Below are 13441 nucleotides of genomic sequence, written 5' to 3'. Positions count from 1 at the left end.
GGGAGGGGGGGGGGGGCTACTGTTATCGCCTAGGCTGTGAACGTACTGTAGGTTATGGAAATCCTTAGTTAAGCAGAATTAATTCTCCTGGAGACAGAGAGCGAAGGAGAGAGAGAGAGAGAGATACTCAGAACTGCGAGCTCTGAGAGCGTACAAATGTAACCAAATGGACCCTTACGGGTCCATTTGGTTACATTTGTATGCTCTCAGAGCTGAAAGAGAGAGAGAGAGAGTGATAGATTGTGTGGAGGTATAGGGAGTAATCTCTTAACGGTAGCTCTGAAAGGCTTACGTCCGGTCGGCCCATACTGTAGCAGAGCGGTGTGTGATGTGATGTGATGCAGGGACGACCCATCTCATCACTGGGACTAATGGACGCCCAGCGCCTTCCTCATAGATTACATTAGACACACGCCCATGCACACACACACACACCTGTACGTACGCACGCGCACACACGCACGCACGCTCGCGCGCACACACACACACACACACACACACACACACACACCTGTACGCACGCACGCACGCACGCACACACAGTGCAACTGCTAAATGTGTACATAGTTACGGCTAGACGTGCAGCAGTCAATCGAACACATTGATTTAATTGATTATGATAAAATAAAGAAGTTTAATAAAATGATCGATTAATGATCAATCCCTATTTTGGGCATGTCATTATTGGCGAAAAGTAAACAAAAAAATGTTAACAATTAAAAAACATAGTGGAAATAGCACATCTACAATATCACAAGCTTAACTATTTTCACTATTTCGGTAATTGCTAAGTAAACAATCGATAGTTGAAACCCTACACATGTGCAACCCATACCTGCACAGTGCACATGCAAATACCTGCGCACACACACACACACACACTCACACTCACACTCACACGCACACATGCACGCACACACGTGGTGGCTTACACAACACTCTTAGTAACAGTCAATACCAGCCCAGTGGGTCCTCACACAATCAGTAGTGGAAAGTAATTAAGTACATTTACTCAAGCACTGTACCTAATTACAATATTGAGGTATTCTTTTACTTTACTTTAGTATTTCAATTTCTTGATACTGTAATACATCTACTCCACTACGTCTCAGAGGTAAACGTTGTACGTTTTACTCCACTACAATTATTTGACAGCTTTTATTTAGCTACTACAGTAGTTTGCAGATTTAGATTACCAATCAAAAAGCTCTCAACTCGTCACGATGTGAGACGTTGTGAGCTTGTAGATCGTCTATTTTCGAATAGCTGAAGAATAAAATAGGACTTCAGTGGTTAATGATCAATAATTAGGCTTAATAGTCAATAATAAATAGTCCAACATGATATTTGTGATTCTGAAATGGGACATTGTGCATAACGAGTACCTTTACTTTTGCTACTTTAAGTATATTTTGATGCTAATAATACCTTTGTACTTTTAGTACAAAAGGAGTCATTTCTACATTGTGGTATTGATACTTTTACTTAAGTAAATAAAAAAACAGAACTCCCTCCACACGTGTGTGTGTGTGTGTGTGTGTGTGTGTGTGTGTGTGTGTGTGTGTGTGTGTGTGTGTGTGTGTGTGTGTGTGTGTGTGTGTGTGTGTGTGTGTGTGTGTGTGTGTGTGTGTGTGTGTGTGTGTGTGTGTGTGTGTTATGCACATCACTGCTGCCAAAAGAGCGCTGACTCATCATGAGCACATTGACTATCTGTACTGGAGCTAGCTAATCTGCAGCCTCTACCCCTATGTCTCCCATTGTGCTCCGTGTCGCCAAGTGGGCTTAATATAACATCGCTGTCGTCGAGCAGAAACCTCTTATGTCCATATTCTAACTTTTTGTGTTCACCCCCCCCCCCCCCCCCCACCCTGTCGATCTGCTACTTTTGCTGTTTTTATCATTTCAATCCTGAAAAGTCCGTTTTGAACATATGAGGTTTCCAGAGACGATAAACGACTTTGGGCTTTGTTTTCGTACATATTGGTGGTTGTGTTTTTTTTTTTGGGGGGGGGGCTCGTTTCTAGTGTAGTTGCTTATTGGGTTCTTGCTTCCTAAAGTTGTTTAAACCAGTGGTTCTCAAACATTTTCATGTTTATTAAAGAATCCCAATTAGAGACACATGAATGAGCCTCTATTCCTCCTGGGGGATCCTGAACAAAGCAAATACAATTCAGACATGCAACTAAAAATACAAATAAAAGACTATATTAAAGAAATGAATACATAAAGACAAATTCACATTGTCAAATCAAATCAAAAAGTCGAGTCGAATTAAACAAACATTTACATACTTGGCAAGTCACTTGTCAAGATATCTCTTAAATTTTGTTATGGATTGTAGATAAGATGTTTTTGGGCAGAGCATTTCCAGAGTGCTATTGACCTATATTATACAACAGTGAGTTTGAGAGAATGTGTTCTTGGTGCTGGGAGTACTATGTTAGCAGAAGCTGCTCCTCTAGTGTTGTAACCATGTTCCGAAGACTTACTGTATGTAACTGGTGAGCCTAGCTGGACGGGTTATTGGTGCTAATAATGCTCCACAGTAGCATTACTGTGTGTGTGTGTGTGTGTGTGTGTGTGTGTGTGTGTGTGTGTGTGTGTGTGCGCGCACGCGTGCTCATGTGGCCTATAGCAGTGTTTACCAAACAGTGGGTCGGGACCCATTTGTGGGTTGCAGACTCATTTTTGTGGGTTGCGACTCATAAGTAAATAGCCCTTTATTTGATCGTTTCCTAGGTTTTGTTTTGAATTATTATTTCAAACGTTTTTCCAAAAATGGTCCAAAAGATCAGCTATTTTCACGTACATTGACAGATGGGCTATTTTCGCTAGTTTGTTTCAAATTTCAAATTTGGGTCTCGAGCTAAAAAGTTTGGGAACCGATCGCCTATTATTCGCTTCTTTTGGTCTTGTTTTCGTAGGATTGACCGCTTGTTTCTCTTGCATAATCTGGCATCACTCCTCCTCATTGTGCTGCATGCATAAAGGTGACCAGTGGCCTGGCAGGCGGGCAGGCATTTGGCTGGCCTGGCCTGGCGCGTCCCCTTAAGCTCTGAGCTGATGTGTGTTTGAGGATTTGCTGTGGTGGATTTTTTTTTCTTTTTTTCAGGGCTCTATGCTTCAGTGTCTTTTCTGTTTTCAACCACCTGATTCGGATGACAAGCTCACAACGCGACGCAATACGGATGCTGGGTTTTAAGTGGTTAAGTAAAAGTAGCAATACCACCATTATATAAATACTCTAACAGTTTTTTTATTGCTTTTGTTTTAACCCATTAAGACCTGGAAGCTGGAGCTAAAAAGCATTATTTTACACTTTGGCTATTCAAAAATAGCAGATCTACAAGCTCATAGCGCGGCACCGAGTGCCGCGCTATGAGCTTGTAGATCTGCTATTTTTGAGAAATCGTGAAAATGTGTGGAAATCTTGGAATATACATTGTTTTAAAGCGAACATTTTTTAACTAAAATCTTTGCTTCTGGGGGGTCCCTGGAACAAAATATTTTGAGATGGGGTCCGCGGCCAAATACATATAATTTTGCTGTCCTTGACATGAAAAAGTTTGAGAACCACTGACATAGAAACATACGTTTTTTTTCACTAAAAAGTACAAAATTATTGGCATCAAATCATGCACTTGACACCGGTAGTGCAAATCGTACACTATACCAAAAGTAAAAGTACTCGGTAGTAATTTTTCTGAATTTGTCAAACTTTTTTTTCGAAAATATATAAGCTCCCAACTCTGAGCTTCTTGTAGGTCGGCTATTTTCAAAATCCGAAGTATAAAATAGGGCTTGTATTGGTTAATGTACCCATATTGCGGGGAAAGCTTTGGCTGAAAAGAGCAGATCCTGTGAGCTTATCGATCTGCTATTTTCAGCCAAAGCTTTCCCCACAATAACAGAAAGCTGAACATTCTCTAGCATAGAGCCCTCAGGGACTCAACCAAATCGAATATTATTTTTTAGACAGAAATGTAAAACAGCTCGAGTACAGTCAAACACTTGGTCTAAAAGGATGATGCCAAAAAAGTCCTTGCTGTCTTGTTTCCATTGGGGTCCTGTGTATTCAATTATATAACATGTAAAAACTAGAAAATGTGCTCCTCGGAGCACAGGTCTCCGCCAGTACTGTTCCTGATTAATCCTGTCTTACCTATTTATATTACATATTGTCACGTGTCACTTGACCAATGTTAGCTTAGCTTCAAAAAATATAAATTATTTTTTGAAGCACATTTACTATTTATAGATTTTTATGTCATCATGCGTCTCGCTAGCCAATCAAAGCATTGGTGACAATATATTGTCACGTGTCACGTGAAGCTTGACCAATGTTAGCTTGGCTGAGACGGACGGACACACGGAAGGACGGAGACGAAAACATACTCTCCACCTCTGGCGGAGACAATAACACCAACAAAATCTATATCATCACAAATATAAAACACTATATGTACAGAGTAGGGAAAAAAGGTAAGGGGGGGAGGGGGATGGTTGCCTGTCTAAGGGAGAAGTGATAATTACTGTACCTCCCCCTTTGGCCTCCTGAAAGGTGAATTTTCAGGGCTGTTTTAAAGGAAGCCAGTGAACCACATTATTTAAGGGATGGGGTCAGGGCATCCCACACTTGGGTGGCAGTGCTGTAGAAGGAAGCATTTAACCATGTTTACACTATAGGTGGGTGTCACCAGATCGTTGTTTACACCTCCCCTCTAGTTCAGGAGGGGTTTAAGTGTTGGTGAAGTGCAGCACATGAGTAAATGTACTTAGCTACTTAGTTATACCTTTCCACCACCACTGTGCTCTCTGTGTGCAACCTGCTTGATATTCACCTATAGCTCTGGCACATCTGACTGCCTGGGAGCTCCTCTCTTATCTGTCCGCAGACACACAGCCATGCAGGCCAATCCCTTCTTAGTCAGATCCCCCCGCAAAAAAAATGGGTGGGGTGCTGCAGGAATGTCACAATAAATTTATACTCTGTCGCACGACGGTCTGTCGCACGGCGGAAATACAAGAAAATAGCGGACCTACAAGCTCACGACGCGTCGCATCCGCGACGCGTCGAGAGCTTGTAGGTCAGCTATTTTCAACGTAAGTACGAAAATGAGCTTAACGGCTTGGAACCGAGAGAAGGGGAACGATAAAAAAAAGGTGTCAGAACGGCATTGGATTCTTATCAAATAATGACTAAATAATATTTGCCTCCACACCGGTCTGGTGATGTATGAATGCATGCTTCACGAGTAGTGTTGTTTGGCTGCTCTGTTTTTTTACTGACTGACTGGGTTTTTATTATGTTGGCTTCTCTGCAGTGTATACTGAGCGAAAACATGGCGGAGGGGTCCAGGGACCAGGGGAGTGTGGTGGGTACCGCCACCACCCCCCCCACAACCACCACCACCACCACCACCATCGCCACCGCCGCCATCACCGACCCAGAGGAGGACTCGCCCAATATGATCGTCTACAGAAAGGTAAGTTAAACCCTTCCCACCCCACACAGAGACACACACACACACACACACACACACAGACACAGACAGACAGACAGACAGACAGACAGAGATTTACTGGCAGATAATGACCAGTAGATACGCCTCACAGTTCCCAGTGATTCACTGTCAAACCCAGTTGTCTGGGAACCTCTGTTCTGGTAGCTTCTGGGACAGACTCTCTCTCTCTCTCTCTCTCTCTCTCTCTCTCTCTCTCTCTCTCTCTCTAGCCCCCCCTCCAGCTCTAGTCGGTGGTCTTCAGCCCTCTAAAGTTTCAATAAGCTCTCATCAATCCTGTCCAGAGAGAGAGAGAGAGGGAGAGAGAGCGGTCCTTCACTGTCAAGGGCAATTACACCGCCCCGCCCCCCCCCCCCCCTAACCCCCCCTCTCTCTCCCCCCCCCCTCCATGGCACTTCACTCTCAACAGCGGTCCTTTGATTGGAGAGGGTGGGCGGCTATTGGTGGCTAATTAGGGCTGTGTGTGTGGGAGTGGTGGTTTAGGATGGATGGATGGATGGAAGGAAGGAAGAGGCTCAGTCTCCACGGTTGGGGCTTGGGAACGTCCAATAAAAGCAGTGGTGGAAAGTATGTTTACTCAAGTACTGTGCTTAACCATTTCGACCCCATAATGGTCCCTCAGGGCTCTATGCTAGTGCCTTTTCAGTTTTCTGTTATTGTGGGGAAGGCTTTCGGAAGAAAATATGATGCCAATACTTCTGTACTTTTACTCATGTAACATTTTGAATGCAGGACATTTCTTATTTCCACATTGGGGTATTTCTACCTCTTCCAGTACCGCTTCCACCACTGCCAGTAAGGAGCTTGTTATCCAAAAGGCAAAATCAAAAAGCAGATCATTTTTGACCGGTAAAGAAACATAGCATCTGGTTCTGCCTTCTGGGGGACCCCCACTGTGCTGTGAAAAAGTAAACGGTGAACTCTCCATAGCCCACGGATGACAGATAATGTCCCCTTGTCGCTATTACCTGCGCTGATTGTTGACTGTCTGTGGCTGCTTCAATGCCGTACCGTCGCTTTTAACACCGCTGTGAAATCTAGCGTCGGCGTGCAATTTCAAGTCGCAGGGCGACAGCTCAATTTAAATGCATTTCTGTTGTTGGAGTGAATGTCTTCAGTCCCCGATGTGAGATAAAGTGTCAGTCTATTATGTATGCCTTGGTGACTATACAGAGAAACTAGGGGAAATTCATATTAGCTCTATATATATATATATATATATATTCAGTGAAAGTGGTTAACGCAGCACAATGTAACTTTATTTTATGAGTACATTTTAATTTTGCTCTTCTATTGAGACATGTACATGGTGTCAAAGGTCGTGTCTCACCTAGACGCAGGATCTGACACGAATTTTGACCTGATGGTCAAGATTCAATGTATTCCCTGAGCAAGCAGGCAGGCTCTATTACTAGCGCGGCACCGAGTGCCGCGCTATGAGCTTGTAGATCTGCTATTTTTTTTTTATCGTGAAAATTTTGTGCAAATCTTTGAATATATATTGTTTAAAGCGATCTTTAACTCTATGCTTTGGTTCTGGGGGTCCCTGGAACAAAATATTTTGAGATGGGGTTCAGCGGCCAAATACATATAATTTTGGGGGTCCTTGACATGAAAAAGTTTGAGCACCACTGATATAGAAACATACTTTTTTCAGAATACTGTTGGGATTTAGAAGACATTTGTAGAATCGGCTTCAGGTCAGGTTGAGGTTAAACCCAACAGACATGGCCGCCAACCGCCATATTCTATTTGGTTTTGAATGGTGTTCACTTCTCGGGAATCGGAATCGGTTTTATTGTCACTTCCATAATACACACTCGGCATGCATGGGAGCAAAATACCGTTCTACCGCGACTCACGGTGCTTGTCACACGGCTTGATACCATGAAGAGCGTGTCACACTTCGTGCAGTTGGCAACTTCCATTGTCCTATAAACGCACAACAAGGGGATTCTGGAGTCTCTGGTTGTTTCTGGCAGGAATCCGCAGGGCTTTGACAGGAAATCTCTGCTCCCCGGCCAAGAGTTTGTTGCCAGGCGCTCGGGCGGCGCAGTGGTAAAGTGGCCTGCCCGCCACCGCGGAGGTTGTGGGTTCAAATCCGCCGTGGTGCATTCGGCTTTGAGGCATTCGAGCTTCTTATACCAACACAATTGGCCCGTGTTCGGGGGGAGCGAAGCCGGGCGGGGGAGGGTGATAATAGTCACTGCACCGTACTCTTATACAGGGGCTGATGGGGCGGCAGCGTTGGGGAGAGACTCGCGGGAGCATATCAATTTGGGGGTCGTTTGCACGAAGAGTTTGAGAACCGCTGGGCTGTAGTGCCTGTCAGCAGGGGGGGGGGGGGGGGGGCTTTTTGGGGTTGAGCCAGTAGGGGCAGCCCAGTGACAAGACTACACAGAAGTGTGAAGGAAATTCAAACTGGCATGATGACTAAAATGTAGAATGGGGTGGGGTGGGGTTGGGGGATAATTGGCAACTCTAAAATTAGAGCATTTCTCCTGGTACCTATTCAGCTTCTCAGGAAGGGAAGGCATCCCCCTTGCTGTCCACCACTGTAGCACATTGTGTGTGTGTGTGTGTGTGTGTGTGTGTGTGTGTGTGTGTGTGTGTGTGTGTGTGTGTGTGTGTGTGTGTGTGTGTGTGTGTGTGTGTGTGTAAACAAAAATGTTTTCACCATCGTCCCGGTTAAGACCGACGGGCAGGCTTGCTTCAGAAACAATGCCCTGTTTTTTCAGCCTGATTGCAACATAACGCCGGACGTATTTATCGATTCCTACAGCAAAGCCCTCTATTATATAATGCTGCGTTTTGCCTGGGGCCAATGCATTTATGGACGGGTAGTTATCACTTGTGTAAAGGATGCTGCCTGGGGGAAATATTCATAATTGCATAAATGTTTATAGCCAGTGACTGCAAGCAGATGGTGGTTCTGACTCCAGTGACAGGATGTTTCCACCCTTCTGCTTTGAACATGGGATATTGTGTAATTCAGTCGTTCTCAAACTTTTTCACGTCAAGGACCCCCAAATTGATATGTATTTGGCCGTGGACCCCCCCATCTGAAAAGGTTTTGTGCCAGGGACCCCCAGAAGAGAAGATTTATGAAGACAGGTTCTTTTTTATACGTTGGCTATTTTTGAATAGCCAACGCATAAATGGATAAAGTGGTTAAAACTATTGTGTTGCTATATTAACTAATTTAGCTGGGGACCCCCTGGACCCCAGGGGTCCAGAGGGTACACCAGTGGTTCTCAAACTGTTAGATATAACACTGAACCTTAACTCCATAAAAGTACTGTAAATCTAGATAAGGTTAAGGTACCTGGTTCAGTGGTTCCATAGTGTGAGGAGTCACCCCTTGAAAGAATTGCTACACAGGCGATTACAATTGTATGAGTCGAAATGGTTTTATTACCCTTAAATCTAAGTTACAATTATGTATGAGCCTATTAAACAATCAGAAATGAATTGTCATATACAGAAATAAAAGATACAATACCACTCAAATAACAGCGCGCTGGATACAAAAATCTCTCCCTAATCACAGAGTAATGATGCTCCAGACAGGGCGATATTTCTGCACTGAAGCATCCTTTCCCTAGCCCAGCGTTACATCATAAAAACATTATCAATTAGATCTTGATGTTGGCTTCAGAGGACGAGGCTTCCTGCTGTTCTCACGCTGACTCCACACCTTCCCCGTCACAGGCCTCTGGACTGCTCACCTCCCTTCGATGGTCCTACACTCCCTTACTTTTGATTGCGATAAGCGTCTATGAACCCTTTGTCTATTATAATTTGGCCAAGGTATATGGCATTTTTAGTTTTCTATTTCCTGGCTGGGAACTAACACTCTGACTTCTGCTGTGTAATTTTATGTCATTTTGATATCCATATTAAAGCTTTTACTATATTACTATAAGAGTATTACAACAAGAGTATGCGATTATTATGACCTAATATTAATTCTATGGCATCACTGGTGCCTGTATTGAAAAGGGAGTGAATGAGAGAGAGGGAAAGACAGGGCCTCTCACTATGATCTCCTCTCCTCCTTGGTAAACACATTTTCTTTGAATAAGGTTATAATGACATAGTTAAACTAAAACTTAACACTTTTAGTCATACTAATGATTAAAATATACGGTATATATACAGTACACAGTATAATAGTCTATATACCACTGTGTGGCTTAAGTGATTGGAATAGCTGAACTTAAAGCAGTTATATGTTTAAACAGCAGGATATAACCAGCAGCCACTATGTGCCCCCCTTTTTACTCTTCTAAACTTCATTTATGCAGTTTTCTACATACACATTCATTATACTTCTAGACTTTAAATCTAATTTTCCTAACAGTCCCCCTTTTACACCTACTTAGCGGTAGGTGTAATCTAAAAAGGGAAATTAGAAGGACCTAGTACACCTAGATTTACAGTGTTATGTCACAAGTTGCAAATGGGTCGTCATGTGTGTCTGGGCTAAGATAAATGTCATGCACGTCATCATGGGTCTGTAAGTACTGTCCGTCATGTGGTATGAGGCTTCTCAAGTCTCTAGGCAACCCTCTAAGGTTGGCTGGATCAAAGTCAGTGTCATAGGTCGATACCTTAGTCAGAGCAAGTTGTCGGGCAGTGGAGTCATGTGAGGGGATGCTAGCTAGTGAGCGGTTTACACAACAGCGGATCAATGGAGGTCCACAAAGCAGGAGGACAGCCACTGGGATAAGGATGGGAATTATCACACTGGCCACCCAAACCATCCAGGAAGAGCCCCTTGAGGAGAACCAACCCCAGGGGTCGTAGCCTTCTGGTGGTGGGGTCAATGAGTCAAGAACGGCCTTGGAATGAGCTAATAGAGAGGTTACATTAGTAGAAACATCTGGAATTAAAAAGTGGTTAAGCAACACCGTACACATTCCCCCCTGCTTTTACAGTAAGCAGGTCAAAGGTCTGTTGGTACTGCAATGAAAAAAATTGTAATTAAAGCACACATACTCCCATGCCACTGCGAACAGCCAGAACCCCAAAAGACCCAAACTGCCCCAGTGTCCCCCTTTGCTGACTGGCTGGGGAAGAAAAAGATAGACAGACAGACAGACAGACAGACAGTCCGATCGACAGACAAAACCTCCTCTAGTCCGACCCCTGTCAAATAAATCAAGCATTCTATAAAGCAAATACACTGTATAGCAAACACTGAATATTGCTGGGCTCTGGGTAGGGCTCCTGTCCGTTTCTCCTGCATCTGTTAGGAAAATAGCGGCTTTCAATGTAATTAGGGTCTGTACACTTTGTAATACATCTTCTACACATTTTGCTCAGGTCCAGGGGCGTCCCCCTTCAGACCTGTATATGGTCCTTGAATGTTTCGCCTGTGGTTAGTTTGTATGGGGAATGATCAATCACTTAAGTTAACAGATGATTGTACAAAAGTTAATACAATCGCAATGCTTCCACCAACCCCAACTTTTAATTACTGACACTATTGTAATATTGTTTTGGGCTGCTACACCTGCACTTCCATCATATCCGACCAAATTATTTTTAGACTGTATTCACTCTCAACTAAACATGCGCTGCGCCATCTGCCACTTGCTAAAAACATTCCTTGTTCTCATCAATTTTATTATTATGTATGTTCCTTCCGACATTCAGTCCTACCCCCCAAGGCAATTTTAGAGGATTTTAATTCCACTTTTTCCTCATATTTCTAAACCTCACATTCCGCACTTACTTATTGAAGTTACTAGATGCCATTTAAGTCTTCAAACTCCTTTCCAACATTCAAGAAATATTTAAACACTTCTAATTTATTCCATACTGTACTCCACTGCTACTTTCTCTCTCACGCCCTTTGATAACATTCCTTTTCCATTCAAATTGCTTTTTAATATATGAACAAACTTTCTTGTCCTAAATAGTTCCAAACTTCACCTCCACTATGCCTACTTACTTAATTACTACATAGCCTACTTGTAATCTTTGGTCAGGGTGCCAGTCAGTGTATAGTGTGAGTTTTCTATGTACAACAATGTCTCTGCCATAACAATGTATTGGCCATGTTCATATACTACAGTATGTGTGGTTGGAGTTTTCTCCATTCTGTTCTGTGGACTTTAATGTTGTGCTATAATACATCAGTAGGCTACTTGTCTCTCTCCCCCTTAAAAAAAAAAAAAAAACCTGTGTTTTTTCTTGTTTTTTTTTTTCTTCAAACATACAACTAAAGGTGCACTCTGCCCTACTTTGGGCATTTAATAATTTAATTACCAACTTGCCAGAGGAAAATTTGCTTTCACATGCTTGGGCCAGAGAGCCTGGTTTGACATCTTCCAGTGGCTCGGTAAATGGTCACGTGGCAGCACTCCTCCTCATGTCCCCTGCCAGAAGACAAATGTACAACAGTTTATGTTTTCCAGAGCACCCCCAAATGCTCAGTCGATACAGTTCCTTCTCCTGCAGTGTCGCATGCGCATTGCAAACAATCCTGCAGCATTGTTTATATCCCGGGTCGCATAGACTGACCCCTTCCCGCCGGTAATATCACGTCCAAGAGCTGCAGACAGTGTCACTTCATGTGAAAAGGCAAATTGTCCAGACCATAAACCTCGTGGACCCCTCGGATGTGAACGCAATTATCCTCAGCATTCGGGTTATTTACTTTGAAAAATGGCAGTTATTATAGTGGGGCAGTTTAGCAGTTATAACATTATTAACATTTATTCCCCTAAAAGTTTTGCTTCATGTGTGTGAAATGCTGTTGTCGTGCGTATGGTTTCGTATGTGTACTGCCACTTAAGCAATTGTGTGTTGTGTGTGTCCATGCGTGCATGCACTCTGACCCCTCTCCTACTCTGTCATACCCTCTTCTAATCACTTTTCTCTGCCTTCTATGCTGGTCCTGCTTAACCCTGTAATCTTCCTCCCCCTGCCTTAACACCCCTATAACTGGTCTGTTCCATTCTGCCTCATCTACAAATTTTGCTGGCTCTGACCACCGTGTGTTCGCTCCCGCCAGGGCTGTGTGCAATCACGGGCAAAGTGCCCCATACCATAGCAGTTAAAACACCTGACCTGGGACATGTCACAGGGACCCCTATAACCTCTTCTACCTCTATAGTACCCTGGTTGATAATTGTTATTCTGCTGTTGTACCCAATTTTGTTGCATTTCCAACATTTGTAGCTGCTGTTCTACTTGTTGTATTTGTAATCTGAGAAGCCTTTTCTTCATATCAGCAATTTCCGCCATGACACCTTTTTCTTTTAGGAATCTAACACAACAGGGGACTATGGTACTGCTATTACTTCTGTACAAACAGCGTTTGACCACTCCCTATACAAATCGCTATAAGTGGCCAAAATACATAAAAAAAACACACAGTTCCTAGCGCTCAGAACCGTACTATCTAGGAAAATTATTTAGGGGTTTCAACAAAATCGTCTTCACACTTTTTAAGATTGTCTGCTTTCCAACACACTTTTTTCCTTTTGTCTTTCCTTTCAACTTTCTAAAACGGCACACACTTCCTAGCGCAATGAACTGTAGTATGTTATACAATGATTTAACAGTGAACTAGAAAGAGATAGACAGAAGAGATGCGACAATTGATTGATTGTCGCGAGTACACACCACCCAAATGCTTTTCCCCAAATACAAACTCACATAGCGCGGCGCGTCCCACACAATTGATAATATATGCTACACTCCGAGTGCAATAACTCCCCCGAAGTTATTTTGTATGGACCCGTGGCCCATAAATCCCTTATATGTGATTTTAACAGCACTTTATGTGACGACTAGATACCGGATCAGAGTAAAAACCGCACCCGCGCGTTAAAATAACTGACTAAAACTCCCTGAGTCTATTTTATAATCCCCCCGAGATTACTTTGTCGTCCTGGACGACTCTA

The 13441-nt window shown here is 43.3% G+C and overlaps 1 protein-coding gene across 1 annotated transcript in view; it reads left to right on the top strand.

The window, feature by feature from the left end:
• Positions 1-5342: 5342 nt before the first annotated feature.
• The window catches only part of LOC311036099 (regulator of G-protein signaling 6-like), a gene marked incomplete at both ends in the record, with an annotated part of 91062 nt that continues 82963 nt past the window's right edge, over positions 5343-13441 (top strand). Inside the window, one exon of the mRNA XM_084044621.1 lies at positions 5343-5486. Coding sequence (XP_083900747.1) covers positions 5343-5486 — 144 coding nt within the window. The remainder of the gene's footprint in view (positions 5487-13441) is intronic.

Source organism: Gymnoscopelus microlampas, assembly GCF_963454915.1.
Source record: "Gymnoscopelus microlampas genome assembly, chromosome: 20".
NCBI lineage: Eukaryota > Metazoa > Chordata > Actinopteri > Myctophiformes > Myctophidae > Gymnoscopelus > Gymnoscopelus microlampas.
This window is presented reverse-complemented; position numbering and strand designations above follow the sequence as displayed.